General features: G+C 38.0%; 1 protein-coding gene across 7 annotated transcripts in view; it reads left to right on the top strand.

The window, feature by feature from the left end:
- The window catches only part of WDR37 (WD repeat domain 37), a 75,940-nt gene that overhangs the window by 30,943 nt on the left and 25,075 nt on the right, over positions 1-19,922 (top strand). For all 7 annotated transcript variants that reach the window (XM_058184291.1, XM_058184287.1, XM_058184289.1 and 4 more), the window contains 3 exons: positions 364-440; positions 928-1,165; positions 4,172-4,313. In XM_058184291.1, coding sequence (XP_058040274.1) covers positions 364-440; positions 928-1,165; positions 4,172-4,313 — 457 coding nt within the window. The remainder of the gene's footprint in view (positions 1-363; positions 441-927; positions 1,166-4,171; positions 4,314-19,922) is intronic.

Raw genomic sequence — 19,922 nt, 5'->3', positions numbered from 1 at the left:
TATCCTGCCAAATTATGTTCACTCAATACTTGAGGAAAAAAATATACCTCCTAATTTATTTCAGATTAAGAGGGAATAGGTTTATAGTGCACCTGGGATCTTGGTATTGTGGAAAATCCATTCAAGGTTTTTTCAGTGAATGAGTTCTTTCTTTCTATTTCCAGATTGGAAAAGCCTGCAGGACAGCTTTAAAGACTAGGCTGTGTGTACATTATAATAATTTAAGAGGGCTTATATATTAGAACAGAAAAGAACTGGGAAAGAGGAAATATCATTTATACATATTGCTTGGTTCCATTCCTTTCCTGTTTTGGAGAATTAAAATCAAAATTGCTGTCACAGAGTGTTAATTTTGTTCTACAGCTTCAGGAGATCAGACAGCTCATATCTGGAGATATATGGTGCAGTTGCCCACCCCTCAACCTACCACAGACTGCAATGTAAGTTAAGATTACTAGTATGACTTTTGGGTTCTTAAAATAGTATTTATCTCTGCAGAATGAAATGAGTATTGGAGAAAATGCACTTCCCCCCCCCCCCAATTTCATTCATATCAGGGGTGTCAAACTCGTGGCCCACAAAGGACCAAAATAGTTTAGAATCTGAAGAATAGCATTCCGATAGCAAATACTACGTACATGAAATAGCATTTTGTTTGCAAAATTCATCCAGTAATAAACATTCCTTCCTGTGTTTTCTGTTCCCCAAGTACTTATACACACTATTCTCTATTAAATTTACATCTCTTTAGAGTCTTCAACAGTTCCTCTTTCCGTGTCTCATATTATCCCAAGCACTTTAAGCTCTTCTTTTTCTCTTTAGAGATCTTTGTGTTTTCCAGAGATATCTTTGATGTCAAGAATTAATTGGACCAACCTATTTAATGTAGCAAATTTCATGCAAATTAAATATTTTCAAAATTAACAGCAAATGTCCGGTGAAGATGAAGTTGAGTTCTCTGATAAAGATGAACCTGATGGAGATGGAGATGGCTCAAGTGATTGTCCCACCATCCGAGTTCCTTTGACTTCCCTAAAAAGCCATCAGGGTGTTGTCATAGCAGCTGATTGGCTGGTTGGAGGGAAGCAAGCAGTGACCGCTTCATGGGACAGGACAGCCAACTTGTATGATGTAGAGACATCTGAACTTGTGCACTCTCTGACAGGTATCTTCTTGGGGGGGGGAGAGTTTTATCTCCATCTCCTCCCCCCCACTTATTGGTTGGTTGTTGGGCCTCTACTTTTCTGTAGTGCAAACTTTTCTTTGAGAGCAAGGAAGACAATCCAGTTGTGAACTTCCAAGATGTTATATGTCGTTTTGCTGTTTCTTTGAAGTCAGTCAGTCCTTCTTAGCTTGGATACTTGGAAACCATATAATCTGAACAAGAAAACTTCAAAGAGAAAAATAGTACATTTTCAAGGCTTTACATATTTATTAGATATTTCTTTTCTTCAACTTTTAATAACTTCTCTTGTACAGTCTCAGCAGGTGATAGCATTGGGCTGCCTTTTGTTGCAGATGGAAAACTAAGGAGGGTCATATCTGGTTGTCACTTGTATGGCCCATCACCATAAAACCCTAAAAATATAAACTCTTGGTGTGTGTGTGTGTGTGTGTGTGTGGTGTGTGTGTGTGTGTGTGTGTGTGTTTATCTATGTTTATATGAGGCTACATGAAATAGCAATGGTAACTTCACTGTTTTATTTACATGTATTGCATATTTATTTAAATTTTTTGAATGGATTTTTCTTACAAAGCAGGAATAAAAATCGTCATCAATTTTGTGTAGTGCTGTTATTTCCAATCCTTATAGTTATATAGTTATCCCTGTATAATTGCTATGTAATCTTAGTGCACTCTGGCTTCATCATTACAGGGAACAATCTAATTTTTCTCTTCACTAGATATGAAAGTGCAAAAATATCTGCCTGATTAAAAAAAGATTCTCGGTAATTGTCCTTGCTAAAATTTGGCTCAGCAAAAGAATACAGTGAAATTTCAGCTCACTTTATACTTTGTTTTAAGATTAACAAAGTAAAGTACAGTTAATGCCAACATTTTTGTTTGTAGAGAAGTTGGGAGGTTTTCAGTTCGTGCTCTAAATCAAGCAATTTCAAAAATGTATTAACAAGTTTTAGCAATATTTATCTTAGCAGTTGATTTTCTGAGAATTGGTGATGGGATGGAGTTGTTAGGGTTGCTTTTGCTCCTTGAAGTATAGAGTTATCTAGGTAGTTTTCTTGTTCAGATTATATGGTTTTCCAAATATTCTTCTACTGTAGGTAGTTTTCCTAAACCAGGGATGGAAAAAATGAGGATGCCTCAATTTCAATTTCCTGCATTTTTTACTATTAATTGTGCTTCCTCAGTTGCTGGAAGTTCAGCTCTTATCATCTAGAACGAAGATTGGTAACATTTTGGTCTACCAATTACACTTAATGTTGAGGTATGTGCTAGATAAGGTATTAATGCAACTTGCAGAACAAATTTTTTTTCATTTCAGGGTGGGAATTGTACTTTCTTTTTGAAAAAAAAAAGTAAATTAACCTTTTCTAGAGCCAAATATTCTTGCTTTACACCTTGCCTCAAACCTATGGAAACTGTACTACCAATTTTTATGTCATAAAAATGAGTTCACATAATTTGAAAAATCCAGATACCAGAGAAAAAGTGTATATGCACATTAAGATATTTAATATCTTAAATTTGAAGGCTTCATAGCCATAGCTCTAATCCTAAACTATTCCTTGTTTTCAGGCCTTGACATGATAGATGGAGTAGTGTGTTTCTGCTGGTGACAAGTTTATCATTTTCTGATAGTTTATTGGTAGATCATATGATTGCAACTGGAGATCCTGTAAGAAAAATGGATTAACTAACACACAGATGTTACAACATTATGATTCTGTAATCCTAAAATAAAACAAGGACTAATTACTGTACTTTATAGTAGACTTGCTATAAGTTATCTAATTATATGTCACTATAACTATAACTTTATAGTTTTAGCAGCCCCAAATTAAACTGCATAGAACTAGAAACTTGTTTAATATTAGTGTCTGAAAATTTCTTGTTATAGAAGCAAATTTGGTAGCTGGTCTAATACGCAAAAATGCTTTTGTGATTGTCACAGATATATAAATATCTATAGCTAGCAGGCTGCATTATGTGTTTCTGAAAGCATGCAAGAAACAATGTTCATATAGGTACTCAAAATTTGTTTTACAGAATATCCATCATGTCCATAAGTCATGTCAGTACAAGAGTGAAAGAAGTTTGTTCCCTTACATCCGTGATGGCGAACCTGTGGCATGCATAGCCATATCAGTGGGCATGCCAGCTCAGCTCCGGCCCGCATGTGCACGCCAGCCAGCTGATATTCAGGCCTTCTGGGCCCAACAGAAGTAGGGAAACAGGCTGTTTCCTGCCTCCGGAGGGCCTGTGGTGGATGGGGAAGCCCCGTTTTTCTTTCTCACCTAGCTCCAGATCCTCTCTGTGCATTTGGGGAGGGTGAAAACAGCCTTCCCCACCCCCTCGGAGGCCCTCCGGAGGCCCAAAACGGCCTGTTTCCCAACTTCCGGTTGGACACGAAGTGATGTTTTTTTGCTGTCCCCAGCCTCCAGAGACTCCTAGAGAGGCTCTGGAGGCTGGGGACAGCAAAAAACATCACTTCGTGTCCAATCAGAAGATGGGAAATGGGCCATTTTGGGCCTCTGGAGGGCCTCTGAGTGGGTGGGGAAGGCTGTTTTTGCCCTCCACAAATGCACAGAGAGGATCTGGAGCCAGATGAGAAAGAAAAATGGGCCTACCAGGCCATCATGTGCCAGGAGCGGGAGGGGAGGGGGGTTGCGCGCGCATGCGCAGGGCACATAGAATTATGGGTGTGGGCATGCACACGCGCGAACCTTCCCCCCGCCACATACTGACACGCAATGGCAAAAAAGTTAACCATCACTGCCTTACATTTTTAAAATGTCTGTATTTAGATGAAATGTGGAATTCAATTCACATTATTCCAATAGGGAACAAGCAAGATTGGGCAAACTTGTTTTGCCAAGACCATTTTGGTAACCTTTGGAACATAATTGTTTCTATGATATTCTTCATCTCCAATTTTTGTAAGCAGGTCCAGCTTTTTCAAAGTTCATAATGTTTTGCTTTGTGGTTTTAGGACATGATCAAGAACTTACACACTGTTGCACTCACCCCACCCAGCGCCTTGTGGTAACTTCATCGCGTGACACAACTTTCCGTCTATGGGATTTCAGAGACCCTTCTATTCACTCTGTGAACGTCTTTCAAGGCCATACAGAGTAAGTGACAGCTTTGTCCTAGAATTTTTTTTTTTTTTTAACGTGGGAATTGTATTTGGCTACTGATATGGGAAAAGTTTTCTATCTGGATTTTTCATGCTAAATGTAATTAGTCTAAGTCTTCTTTTTCCTGTTTTGTGGCCTAATTAAAGCTTTAATAAATGCTGAGGAGAAGTAAGTTATATCCAATTCAATCATGAAAGGTTGCATACATTTGCAGGTATTTCCTCTTAAAATATCATGTCTGCGTATAGATCAATTTTATTAGACTTTGATCAGCAAATAAAACAGAGAAAAATGGGAATGGAATTAAATAGACAGGAATCCAGATTAAATGTTGCTTTGTGTTTTATCATGGAATATGCCGCTTATGACTGTTTTAATATTTTTTTCTGCATGTGGAACTTCTTTTAGTTATTCAGTAATTTTTTTATTGTATATTTTGATATATTTTTATTCATCCTGATTCATTTGTTTGTTTACCTGTTCCTCTCCGTACATCTTAGCAATTTACTTTTATAGATAAAATACCAATTATACTAATTAATATAATTAATACTTCAATACTTAAATCAGTTTTGTGTCAAAAAGATCAAGAACCTTTCATTTTTATTGAAATGATCTATTAGTTTTTAGTGTAATGATCTATTTGTATGCTGCTTTCTATTGATAGAAATCATGAAGGGTTAATGTCAGTTCTGTTATCTTTGGCAATGCCATGAAGCCGAACATGTGAATGGTTACCTTTCCTAATGACATTTTTCTTGTTCAAGGAGTTCTTGTCTTGAAGCAAATTCTTGTCTTGAAGCTCCTATTCTTTTTGGAAAGAATTAATAGCTTGGTTCAGTTGTGGGATTCAAGTAATTTAACAATCGGTTCTCTGCCCTAATGATTTCTTCCAACAACCAGTTTGCCAAACTGTTCAGAAAGTTAACAACCGGTTCTCCCGAATGGTGCGAACTGGCTGAATCCCACCACTGGCTTGGTTATTGGTATTCAGATGTGCCAAAGAACATAGATTTCTCTTTTTAATGTCTCTAGCAGTGCATTGAAATCTGCATTTGTTGATTATAGTTAGTTGCATTGGTTTTATAAAACAATTTCTTTTATAATTCTGGTTCCGTCCCAGGCGCCTGATGGACCCTGAGAGGTTCCTGACGGAGCTTGGGCCATTCCCTGAGGATCTGGCCCACGGCACGGCTGAGGAACTGGTCGTGGCCTGGGAACAGGCCGCGGCCGGGGCCTTGGACCGTGTCGTGCCTTTGCGGCCTCTGACCCGGCGTAGATCTCGTCCGGCCCCTTGGTACTCCGAGGGGCTGAGGGAGATGAAACGCCGAAGAAGACGCCTGGAGAGCACCTGGAGGTCCAGTCGCTCCGAAGCTGATCGGACACTAGTTAGGTCCTATTCTAGGACCTACCTAGTGGCAATGAGGGAAGCGAGGCGTTCCTACGCCTCCACCCTCATTGCGTCGGCAGATAACCGCCCGGCCGCCCTGTTTCGGGTGACCCGTTCTCTCCTACATCAGGAGGTACGGGATGACCCCTTGCAGGGACGAGCCGAGGAGTTTAGCGGTTATCTATACGATAAAATCGCTCAGCTGAGGGACGGTCTGGACCGAATTTGGGATGATCCAAGCGAGGGAGAGGAGGCACGTCTTGTTGAGCTCATTTGGGATGAGTTTGACCCTGTGGCTCCCAAGGACGTCGACAGGTTGTTGGGGAGGCTGCACGGCACGACATGTTTACTGGACCCGTGTCCTTCCTGGCTGGTACTGGCCACTCAGGCGGTGACACGAGGCTGGCTCCAGAGGATTATCAACGCTTTATTGGAAGGGGTTTTCCCTGCCGCCTTGAAAGAGGCGGTGGTGAGACCCCTCCTTAAGAAGCCCTCCCTGGACCCAGCTATTTTGGGTAACTATCGTCCAGTCTCCAACCTTCGCTTTGTTGCGAAGGTTGTAGAGAGTGCCGTGGCGCGACAGCTACCCCAATATCTGGATGGAGATGTCTATCTAGACCTGTTCCAGTCCGGCTTCCGGCCTGGGTACAGCACGGGGACAGCTTTGGTCGCATTGGTTGATGATCTCTGGAGGGCCAGGGACAGGGGTTATTCCTCTGCCCTGGTCCTATTAGATCTCGGCGTTCGATACCATCGACCATGGTATCCTGCTGCGCCGGCTGGGGGATTGGGAGTGGAGGAACCGTATATCGGTGGTTCTCCTCCTATCTCTCCGACCGGACGCAGACGGTGTTGACGGGGGCAGAGGTCACCGCGAGGGCCTCACTTGTGGGGTCCCACAGGGTCGATTCTCTCGCCCTGTTGTTCAACATCTACATGAAGCCGTTGGGCGAGATCATCAGTGGTTTCGGGTGAGATACCAGCAGTACGCTGACGATACCCAGCTGTACTTTTCCACCCGGCCACCCCAATGAAGTTGTTGAAGTGCTGTCCCGGTGTTTGGAAGCCGACGGGTCTGGATGGGGAGAAACAGGCTCAAGCTTAATCCTCCAAGACGGAGTGGCTGTGGATGCCGGCATCCCGATTCAGTCAGCTGCAGCCGCAGCTGGCTGTCGGAGGCGCAGTTATTGGCCCCAAAGGATAGGGTGCGCAACTTAGGTGTCCTCCTGGATGATCGGCTGTCGCTTGAAGATCATTTGACGGCCGCTCCAGGGGGCCTTCCACCAGGTTCGCCTGGTTCGCAGTTGCGCCTTCCTTGATCGGGATGCCTTATGCACGGTCACTCATGCGCTCGTTACCTCTCGCTTGGATTATTGTAATGCTCTCTACATGGGGCTCCCTTGAAGTGCACTCGGAGGCTTCAGTTAGTCCAGAATGCAGCTGCGGGTGATAGAGGAGCTACGCGTAGCTCCCATGTAACACCGCTCCTGTGCAGACTGCACTGGCTGCCTGTGGCCTTCGAGTGCGCTTTAAGGTGTTGGTGACGACCTTTAAAGCGCCCATGGCTTAGGACCTGGGTACTTACGGGACCGCCTGCTGTTACCACACGCCTCCCACCGACCCGTGCCCTCACATAGAGAGGGACTTCTCAGGGTGCCGTCCGCCAAACAATGTCGGCTGGCGGCCCCCAGGGGAAGGGCCTTCTCTGTGGGGGCTCCCACACTCTGGAACGAGCTTCCCCCGGGTTTACGTCAAATACCTGACCTTCGGACATTCCGTCGCGAACTGAAGACCCATCTTTTTATTTGCGCGGGGCTGGCTTAAATTTGGATTTTAATAAGGGGAATTTTATTAATTTTAAATGGGGTTTTAACTGATGGCAATTTTTTAACTTTGGGCTATTTTAAATAAGTTTTTTAAAGGGTATTTTAACTTGTATATTTGTATTGTTGGTTTTTATCTTGCCTGTACACCGCCCTGAGTCCTTCGGGAGAAGGGCGGTATAAAAATTAAATTAAATAAATAAATAAATAAAATAAATAATCCTGGAATTTAACTTTTAAATGGTAAAGAATGCTTATTGATTCGAAAGACCTAGAGGAGATCATGTTAATCTATTGGTTTTATTTGTAGTGAATGTATGTCTAGAAAGGCTGGATTAAGATGTACCCTTTGATACATGTGGTAGACATTGTACAGCTAAAGGTAAAGGTTCCCCTCACACATACGTGCTAGTCGTTCCCGACTCTAGGGGGCAGTGCTCATCTCTGTTTCAAAGCCAAAGAGCCAGTGCTGTCTGAAGATGTCTCCGTGGTCATGTGGCCAGCATGACTAAACGCCAAAGGCGCACGGAACACTGTCCCTATTTTTCTACTTGCATTTTTTACATGGTTTTGAATTGCTAGGTTGGCAGAAATTTTATAGCTAGTTCTCTATTCTCATGTAAAGGGAAAAATCAAATCTTTCTATATATTTTGTTCTGTAAAGAAAAAATAGAATTGCATGTTCTTTCCTTGGACAAGTGGTCAGTTGGCAAGACACTGAACTTATATTACTGCACTCAGACAGCACATTTTTAAATCACAAGTTGTAAATTTAAAGCTGAAATATAGTAAAACTCACAAACAATTTTGGGGCATTGATTTTCCCCCCCAGCAGATGGCGCCTTAATCCTGTTTTGAAACTCAGAATGTGAAATACTTTCTATGTTCAGTCTTTATAGTTTCTGTGAGGAATACCATACTTAATCATTGGCTTTGTTGAGGTTTTTTTATAAGTTTTATGAGCATATTTCAGTAGGAGTTTGCAAGTGCATTGATTTAAAGTTATGTCTTCTAGGAAAAAACACACACCCAGCAATGAAAAATAAGCACATTTTCTTCTGTGGGATGTGGTGACTTTATATCAGATGGTGATGGTAATGAAATTTCATGTGATATTAATTGAATATATATAGTGCTCAGAATTAATTTGCTCTAATAAAGCTGTTGTGTAGGCTTAATGATACAGTGTTGCTTTGCAACCAGAGGTGTCAGCTTCAATTGTAGCATCATTAGGGAGCTTGGAAAAAGTGCACCACAGCCTGTGACGACAATCAGTGATTTGCTAGATGGGCCCTGGGCCCAACTTCAATTTGGGGCAGAGTTTCTGTTGCTAAGAAAGATGGTTGTTAAGTGAGTCATATACCCATTGTAATCTTTTTTTGCCATGTAAAGTGAATTACATTGCAATTGTTAAGTGCATTGTGAGGTAGTTAAGCAAATCAGGATTTCCTGCCCCCCCATTGACTTTGCTTGTTAGAAGCCAGCTGGGAAGGTCACAAATGCTGATCACATGATCCTGGGACACGGCAACGGTCCTAAATACGTGCTGGGTGCCAAGTGCCTGAGTTTTAATCACATTGACCATGGAGATGCCATGGCAGTTGTAAATGCAGAGATTGGTTGTAAGTCACTTTTTAAAATGCTGTTGGAACTTGAAATGGTCACTAAATGAATGGTTGTAATTTGAGGACTATCTGTAATTCAGTATCAATTTTTCAGTTATTATTTTTAACAGGCATTTTTGCTTGTTGAAGGCATCTGGTCAGAGGGGCGGAGGAGACCTGGATAGGTCACAAAATTTTGTATGAAGATTAAGGACAGTTATGTGCAAAAGCAGAAAAACTATGAGAGAAGAGACCAAAGATCTATTCAAGTCAGTTCCTTTTTTCTTAGAAGCTAATAGGTAGAGATTGTACCACTATTAGGACATGGGTTGAGTAAGGCTGCCCCATTGATGTTTCTAGTAACTGATATTGTGGAATTTATGGTTATAATAACTGGTAGCTACTACTAGCCCTGTTTTTCATTAGTCTATCCAATATCCATGTTAACTATTACAATTGCTTCAAATTCCATTACTGTCAACTTTGAATGTCTGAAGGATTAAACTCAGGCACTGACTCTTTCTTTCTTTTTTCAGAGTTTCATTTTATCTGGCACAGGATTTTATTTTTCCTTTTTATGACTGTTTTTTATTTAAAATAGCTTGAGTGCATTGTGGTCATTATCAATGGACTTGCGGATAATTCAGTGTTTGTTAGATTGCAGATCATCATATATTAAAGGTGGCATATCATAATAATTTAAGAAAAAGACCTTAGAGGAAGTATTCTGAGGCAGGACTTGTAGAAATCAAATCTTGATTCTTGTGAACATGGAATTTCATACATAAAATACAAGGAAATATTTCCAAACTCATTTCTAATCCAGAGATATGAGACCGGTGTTCTCATTTTCTATTTTTATTTCAGGGAATTGAACTACAACTTTTAAGTAACTGAAATTAAATTTGCAAAAATAATGACTTGATTGGCTTCAATCATTTCTTTTTGAAAAAGGTCTATATTATGTAACCTCAAATTAATGAAGACTTCCAGATGAGAGAAAGAAACAGCTACCTTAAAATGATAGATACTAATCAAAAAACGAAGGGATAATTGGAATTAAAATATATTGCTGAAAAGATAGTAAACCTTTCCTATACTGAATATTGTCATATGTTAGCAAGTTCCCAGTTTTTCTAAGTATCTCAGCATCAGTGTTGATGTCAATTCAGATTTTTAAAAATCGTTTAAAAATACTGACTTTTTTGGCTTTACCATCTTGAATTAGTAGTCTATAGAAGAAAGCTTCAATTTTGTTGATGTTAGTTTTGCTTTTGATCCCCTCTTAAAGCCACACCAATGATTAACTTCATATGCAGGATACTGGTGTTCTTTGTATGATATGTATGTGTTATAAATATTCCTAATGAATCTTGAGACTGGTGAAAACAGTAGTACTATTGCTGCCTAATATAGTTCTTAAAAACAAATATTACATGTATCTGAGTAACACATTTTCTAGCGTCTGTCATCCGCAAATGTTGTACCATGTTAAAAGCCCATAATATTTTAAAGGGAATTATATTGTTGACTGGAAAATCCAAGCATTCATGGCTTTTGTCACTATACATGTATGTATAGGAATGAATGATTAAATGAATTAAGGTCAAAAAAAAAATCTTTCCCTTTTTAACTTTAAATATTTTATTCTTGTTTTAACTTCCTCCTGCTGGTTTTTATGTTTTAACTGTATACCACCTAGAGGGAGATGGGCAGGCTCCAAATTGGATAAATAAATAGATAAAACATGCTTCCTGGAAGTTGGCCCTTTTATAAAAAAGATATCTGTGTATGTGTGTTTAAAAAAAACTCTTAACTCTCTAAAATGTCATGCTGTGAGAGTGAAATGGGCACCACAGTGTTAATTTTTTCCCCAAAGCTGTTCCAAGCTGTACACTGCATCACCATTTCATGGTCCAGCATTTTCTGCTTCATATTTTCTGCCCCCACCTCCTCCTACCCAGCCCCAGTGTGAAATTTCAGCAGATTGTTATGCAAAACAGTTTTGTGTCTCTGTGTGACTGGGGAGACAGCTGTTAGTCCTAATGAGGAGTGCTAGCATTACAGTCTTTCTGTTGATTGAGACCCACAGAGGGAGCAGGATATTCCAGTTCAGGCAGTGGTGTGTGGTGAGAGAATGCCACTCTGTCAGCTGGAAGTACATGCTCTGGTGCTTCCTACGACAAGATAAATGAGTTTTGCTGGGGTTTGGCAGAGTCTGAAGTTTTTCCAGAGAATGGTAGTAGCACACCAAACTCCCTTTGGGGAACCTACCATATCAGGGTGTCTTATGAATAATATCTCTTTGCCAACTTTTTTTTTTATGCCCAAAGATACCTGTCATCCATTGTTGAGTTATTAAAAGCCTAATGCCTTTTAGCGTTCCATTAGCATAGAGCCTAATGATCTCTTGTTGACATTTTTCATTAATTTAGTTGAAGAGATGTTAACCACAGTTTTAAGTTGGCTACAGCTGCATAAGAATCAAGCATCTATTGAGAGAAAAATAGGGGGGAAACGTTGAACGACCTTCGCTTCCATACTTCGTTAAACTTTTCAGATTCAAGTGCACTTTGAACAGTATTTTTCATCATTAAAGCTCCAAAGAAGTGGCAAATGCATTAACTGAATACTCTATTTAACCTTCTGCTTTCCATTTAACTTGGTGTTTACACCTCAATTTGGTGGATAAGTTAAAAGTGCTGGCCTCACTCCTGTATTGTTTGTCAATGGAGCAATTATGTAATAGCCTCACGTCAAAGCCGCAAATTATAGTAGTTGAAAGTTGCATTAAATTGGAACAAAAAACCCACATTACATTTAAAAAAAAAATTAATACCAGGCTCTCTTAACGCTGTGCTGTGAAGTATCATTTCTGGAGGATTTAAATTTGCAGGCTTTGCTTAATTAAATGTGGTCATTAAGGGATTGTTTCAGATGCATTTATGTAGTTGGCAAATGATCCATGAGAATTTTTCATGCTTTGTGAAATAAATGCACTTATTGATCAAATTGTATGACCCCCTTTATCTGTTTATCAATCTACCTATCAAAGCGGGAAGATAGCAGGACTTTAAAAATAAGCAAGTATATTTTAGGGTAAGCTTCTGTAGGCACATGCCTACTTCATTTGATGCATGAATTGGAGAATATTGAAGATATTAGGGAAATAGTGGGATAACCCTACAATGCAAATTCATATGCCATCTGCACATTTGAAAGAAAATGAAGTTCTAGTTATTGACAATATTTTTAAATAATCTCAAATGTGGGAAGCATGAAAGAATCAACAAGCTGTATGGAGAATAAGTTTTTCCTTGCTCCTGATCATTTTATATGATACATAAGTTTATGTATAATACAAAATTATAAATAATAATAATAATAATTATAATAATAATAATTCCTGATTCTGCCACCCAACAGGCAGTTAGACTTGTTTACTCCTACCCATGCCTTATCCTGCCTTTTAGCCATTAAGAAAGCAGTTAGGCTGCCGTGGCTGGGCCTGACAGCTATTCGGTGCAGTTCCTTCGGTTATGGAATTATCTTATTTGGATCAGTAGTGGCTTAGCCACCATCATTTGCACCTCTATAACTGTCTGGTTTGGTTCTGCAACCCAACAAGAAAGACACAGACTTCAGAGGATAATTAGAACTGCAGAAAAAACAATTGCTACCAACTTGCCTTTCATTGAGGACCTGTATACTGCACGAATCAAGAAGAGGGCTGTGAAAATATTTACAGATCCCTCACATCCAGGACATAAACTGTTTCAACTCCTATCCTCAAAACGATGCTATAGAGCACTGCACACCAGAACAACTAGACACAAGGACAGTTTTTTCCCGAAGGCCATCACTCTGCTAAACAAATAATTCCCTCGACACTGTCAAACTATTTACTAAATCTGCACTACTATTAATCTTCTCATCGTTCCCATCACCAATCTCTTTCCACTTATGACTGTATGACTGTAACTTTGTTGCTGGTATCCTTATGATTTATATTGATATATTGACCATCAATTGTGTTGTAAATGTTGTACCTTGATGAACGTATCTTTTCTTTTATGTACACTGATAGCATATGCACCAAGACAAATTCGTTGTGTGTCCAATCACACTTGGCCAATAAAATTTTTTATTCTATTCTAAAAAATCTAACCCAGATTTTTTCCCATATTTCCATCATAATAGGTTGTTGAATATTTTGTGCCCATTTTATCATACAATCCTTAACTAACTCTGTTTGTAAATCTCTTTCTATCAATACATTATACAATCTCTTAATATGCTGTTGACCTTGATCTCTAATTCCGTGAACAGCATTTTAACGTCCATCCCACCCAGCACACTAAATGAAACCAACCAATGTATAGCATAGCTGCCATTATAACTGCAGAACTGGGTTATAAAATGCCAAAAAAGAAACCCATTGGAACATCAAAGTGGAAAATTTGACTTGAAAATAAAATAAAAAAAACTATGAGGGGATGTCAGCAATCTGAAGTACTTTAAAGAAGGAAAACTAAATAACAAAAAGCTGAAAAATAGTTTACACAATAAATACAACCTGGAGGAAAAAACAATAACAGAAATCATGGAAAGAACTAAACAGCGTGTAATAGCAACAGCAACGAAAATTGAAAGATATGAAGGATGAATTAAACAATATTGTGAAAATGTCCAGTTCAGAAGAAACCAACACTTCTTCTACCGGTACCTTGATGAAAATCAAGTCCAAACAAATGTTCACCCATATAAAGAAAAATCTTTGAACTTTTGGAAAGAACTGTGGGAAAACCCAGTGGAGCACAACAAAACTGCCTCCTGGATCAAAGATATTCAACAACGAACAATACGAAACAAAATTGAAAATATTGTAATAACAACTGACATGGTTGCAAAACAAGCAAAGAAAGTCAAGAACTGGAGTACACCTGGCCTGGACGAACTGCATGGATACTGGCTAAAATACCTGATCAGCCTCCATCATCGCATAGCCACTTAATTTGATCAAATGCTTCAAAATGCAACAAGCAAAGAATGGTTAACAGCTGGTTGAACATACTTGATAATGAAAGATCCAGAAAAGGGCACAGAGCCAAGCAACTATTGCCCAATTACTTGTCTGCCAACAATGTTCAAACTTTTTATAAGAATACTGGCAAATTCAGTATTCAATCATCTGATGGAAAACAGTTTGTATGCAGTACAACAAAAAGGAAATTATAAAAAAAAATCAAGTGGAACAAAAGATCAGCTACTCATTGACAAAATGGTACTAAAAAATGCGAAACAAAGAAAAGTGAATTTAAATATGGCATGGATTGATTACAAGAAGACATTTGACTTATTACCCCACAACTGGATTAACACCTGTCTGGAAAACTTTGGAATCAGAAAAAATATTTGTACATTTTTGAAAGCAAATATGCAAAAATGGAAAACATTCTAACAGCAAATGGGGAGAACATTGGTGAAGTCAACATCAGATGAGGAATCTTCCAGGGGGATTCACTACTATTCAACATATCATTAATTCCACTGACAATAATCCTACGAAACACAAAACTGGGATACCAAATCTCAAGCCAACATGGCAAGATAAACCATCTACTGTACATGGATGACTTAAAAATGTATGCGAAAAGCCCCCTGAACTTAAATCAATACTCAACACAGTTCAATTGTTCAGCAGCGACATCGAAATGAATTTTGGACTTGAAAAATTTACTATATTATCCATGCAGCAAGAAAAAAATAAAAAAAATAGAAGGAATAGAACTGGGAAATGGAAACATAGTAAAAGCATTAGCAAAGGATAATGGTTACAAATACCTAGGCATATTGGAAGCAGATAACATTTTGAATGGAAAAGTCAAAGAGTCAACACAAAATGAATACATTAGGAGGCTTCGCAAAATATTAAAATCAAAGCTGAATGCTGGAAACATAATTAAAGGCATTAATACATGGGCAGTTCCAGTGATACTTTACTCAGCTGGAATCATCAACTGGACTTTGGCTGAACTGGAAAACCTGGACCAGAAAACACGCAAACTTTTGAATATGTACCACACTTTACATTCATGAAGTGACATCGACAGGTTGTACCTGTCAAGAAAAATAGGGGACAGAAGACTATTGCAAATCCATCAAACTTTAGAAAAAGAAAAACGAAGTTTGGATGATTATGTGAACCACAGTACAGAAAAATAGCTGCAGGCTGTGAAAACAGCTAACATTATAAAAACAACAGAAACAAAGGCAGAATATAAGGAAAAACAGCTGGATGACAGATTAAATAGATGGAAAACCAAAGCTTTGCATGGACAGCACTTGAAAGACATTGAAGGAAAATGTGATGACAATTTTACATGGGCATGGTTTAAGATGGGAACCATCAAGAAAGAAACGGAAGGTTTAATATTCGCTGCTCAAGAACAAGCACTACAAACTAATGCCATAAAAGCAAAGATACAAAAATCCACCAACAATCCAAATTGCCCACTTTGTAACAACAACATCAAAAATGTTTCACATTTAATATGTGAATGCAGCAAAATCACACAAACTGATTACAAAGCTAGACATTACTGAGTTGCTAAATTAATCCACTGGTCATTATGTAAAAAATACGACTTACCTGTAACCAAAAAGTCATGGGAACATAAAGTGGAAAAAGTTATAGAAAATGAGAAGGTGAAGATCTTTTGGGACTTTCAAATACAGATGGATCACCATTTGGAACACAACATGGCAGATATCACAGTTGTGGAAAACCGAAAAATACAATTTATTGACATCGCGGTACCAGGAGATGCCAGAGTTGAAGAAAAAGAACTGGAAAAAATCAGCTATGGATGAAACATGTAACAGTGATACCCATTGTCATCAGGGCACTTGGTACCATATCTAAGAATTTTATAAGATACATCAACAAATTGCAGCTTCCTGCAATAACAGCAGTGGAACTGCAAAAAACGGTGCTACTTGGAACACCTTTTTTTTTTTTTGTTTAAAAAAGTTTTATTTTAATATTCTTAACCAATAACATATCCAATAACATATTTAATGTACCATCATATACAATTAATCGGACCTGCCCGGTCACCACCCCCTTCCTTTTACTCTCCTTCTCTACCTTCTTCTACTTTCCACAACCATCCTCCCCCTCTCTTATCTACGTCCTCTCCTCCTTCCTCCCTACTCCTTTCTTCTCCCTCTTCTATCCCTCTTCCTTCCTTTCCTCTTCCTCCCCTTCTCTTTCCTACCTCCTTCTCTCTTCTACTTCCTTCTTTCCCATCATTCTGAAGTGGTAGCCGGGCAGCTCCAATCTTACATTAATTATACATCTTCAATCATCTTTGTACATTAACTATCAATCCCTTTTCTACCCCCTCCCCCTTTCTTTCCCTTCCTCCCCCCACCCCCCGGGACTTCCGAAAACCGAATACAGGGTATAAATCTAACAGCAAAAATTAAAATATAATACAAATCATAATCCATAATCATTCCTTAAAACCTCCACTCCCCTTCCAGAGACAAAGAAGATACTTTTCTTCCAATCCATTATATATCAAACCATTCCACTCCTAGAGTTCTCAGAAATTTCCGTTTGAATTAGTGTTTGTTCTTGAATAAAGTACATAGTTTTTAATATCCAACCTTCATCAATCAATATCAAAACAACGTTCCATCTTCCAATATTCACCAAGGGTTCTTCTAAAATGTCTTTCTTCCTTAAGCAGTCTCTCAAGAATAGTTCATATTTCCAACTTAATTTCTTTAATTTTCCTGTCCAACCTCAAGGGTAAACAATAGTCCATCTTTTCACATCTTTAACCTTTATATACAACAAATAATATTACAAATATCCAATATATCAATTGTAATAATTAAAATCTTCACTTTACCTTACTTATATCAAATAACATTATTAAAATTACACCTATAACTTATCCAAAATATATCTATTATAACAATTACATTTTAATTAGCCATATAACAACATTACATCCATCTCTTAAATATAATATTTAATCCAAATTCCTAAATTTTACTATCTATCCTCCAAAGTTAAACAATATTCCATCTTCCTATTCCTTTATACCTTAAATATATCAAATAGTACCCCTAAAATTACACATTTATATCCACAATAAATCATTTACAAAAATTAACCATAATCATATATAATAAAGTTAAACATTCTCCCTCCCCTTCTTCTGTCTTACATTTTCCACCATCTTTTCACCATTCAACTTAACATCTATTAATAAAGAATTCCCAATCTTTAATACATTAGTATAAAAATCTCGTGCTTTACAAATTGTATTGAGAAAATACTTTCTTCCTTTATAATTCACTGTTAAACCAGCTGGAACCTCCCATCTAAAATATATCTGATGTTTCTTAAACTCATCCACCAAAAAAGCAAATTCTTTTCTCTTTCTTAACATTTTAGGAGGAATTTCCTTCATCATTATTATATCTTGTCCTAATATTTGAAATTTATTTTCATAAAATGCTTGCAAAATTCCATACCTAATCTTCTTATTTGTAAATTAAATAACCACATCTCTCGGTAAACACTTCTGCCTTGCCCACCAAGAATTAACACGATAAATTTTTTCAATATTAACTTCAAAATCTTCTGGTTCCACTCCCTCTATCTGAGCAAAGGCCTGAATAAAAATCTCTTTCAAATTTTCTTCCTTACCCTCTTTTAATCCTCTCACCCTTATAGCATATTCCATTAATTTATATTGTAATATAACCCTTTCTTCATCTGCCTTATCAACCTTAACCTGAATATCGTCTATTTTATTTTCTAAAGTCAGATTAATTTGAACTTCATCTATTTTCCTTTGCAAATCTAAGTTAATTTGGTTAAATTCATCCAGTCTTTCTTCTGTCTGTGTGCTAGATAACAATAATGGGGTAATTGATTCTTTTAATTTTTTCATCTCCCTCCTCTGCTCTTCCACCAGATCTTTAAAATCCAGTATTTCTTTCTCCATTTCATTAAATTTTTGATCTATTTCTGAAAGATGAGCCTCCATGAGCTCCTGTAAAAAATTCCTTAAACTTTCTTTAATATCCTCTCTCAATTTCCGTACCTGAAGTGAAGAAATTTCCAATATTTTAGAAGTGGTTAAATCTCTTTGCTTAAAAGCCATTTTTAAACTAAGTAATATCAAGAAGAAAAATAAAAAAAGGAATAAAAAGAAGAAAAAATCAATAAACTTTTCTTCTTAAACACTATAAGAAAAAGATGATAAAAAAAGAGATTTTAAAAAAGAAAGAATTCCGTTAAAAAATAAAAATAAAATCTTGTTATATTCTTCTTAAAGGTTCCACGCCAGCAATTGTAATCAGCATTTCCTTAGCTTTCGCTTATCTTAGCTTTCACTTTCAAGAACGCCATCTTTCATCATCTCCACTCTTAAATACAAATACCTTCTCTGTCAGGGAGTTAAAATCATCTTACAATCAAATGCCAGCCCTCCTATTTTCGGCTCTTTCCGTGTTGGCAATCTATCAATAATCCTTTTCAGTCACGGAGATGGACGCTGCGTTTTGTTCTGCTTTTGCAGAAGCGTTCTGGATTCTGGAGCTTTTTTTCGAGCTATAGAAGGAGCGTTCCCAGCAAACCACCAGAAATCATTCTGGGGCCTTTCTTGGGGGCTCTACTTCAGCTCAAATGCTCATCTCTCCCTTTTTGCCCGAGGGCAGAGATTTACGAGCTGTTGACAGCAGATTAACGCTGTCTAAACAGCTCTACAGAATCACACAGAACTGGTGGATTGAGATCGCCCGCCATTTAACGAAGCGCAGCCACCCGGAAGTCGCTACTTGGAACATCTTAAGGTACGTGGTTGATACCTAGGATGCTGGTAGCAACCCGTATCAACCATTAGCATCAGTCAGTGGTATTTGTGATGCATTTTTGAATGTTCAGTTGACTGAGTTTCACGTTAAATGAATAAAATAAATAATAATATTGTTAATAAAATAATCTTGGTCTCAATTCCTGTCAGAAGAACTTGTGTCACATCTGTTGTTAGAAAGTAATCTTTAAAATGTCACAAGAGCCTTGATTTCTTGCAGTAGACTAATAAACTATTCTTTTATTTGTTTTTTTTAAAAAGATCTTTCTTCGAAGAGCTTGCTAACTGGGGATATTGATGAAATTTTTTATGAAAAATATTTGGAAAGATGGTAATGACCTTAGGTTTTAATATATGCCTCCCCAGCTGAAATATTTGTAAATGACAGTTCACCAACATTTAAAATAAGAGCATTATGACTCAATATTTTATGATAGGCATAAATATGACTGTTAATTTCAGTTTTTTAGAAATAGTTTTGGGGTAGCCACATCCTTTCGTAGACTGCCAAAAAAAATATGGAATGCATGATCTCCTAATTATTAGGTATGTTTTTTTTATATTAAAAAGGTTTTTTATTTTCCATAATAATTCCTGCAATTTGACCAGTGTACAGTACAATCACTTATCCAACAATCGATCCTATATCAAATTATGCTCAATCGGGCCTGCTCGGTCGCCACTCCCTTCCTTAATCCTTTCTACCCTTCTCATCCTTCTTCTACTTTCCCCACCATCCTCCTCCTCACTTTCTTATTTCTCCTTCCCACTTCTCACTTCCATCGTTTCTAACCCTCTATCTTCCCCTCCTTCTCCTCCTCCTATCCTTTCTTCCCCCTCCCTTCTCTCCTATCTACCTGCCTACCTTCTTTACTCCTCTTTCCTTA

The sequence above is a fragment of the Ahaetulla prasina genome, chromosome 4, assembly GCF_028640845.1.
Source record: "Ahaetulla prasina isolate Xishuangbanna chromosome 4, ASM2864084v1, whole genome shotgun sequence".
In the NCBI taxonomy this organism is placed as follows: Eukaryota; Metazoa; Chordata; class Lepidosauria; order Squamata; family Colubridae; genus Ahaetulla; species Ahaetulla prasina.
Note: the sequence above shows the minus strand (reverse complement) of the source record. Positions and strands in the feature narration are given on the sequence as shown.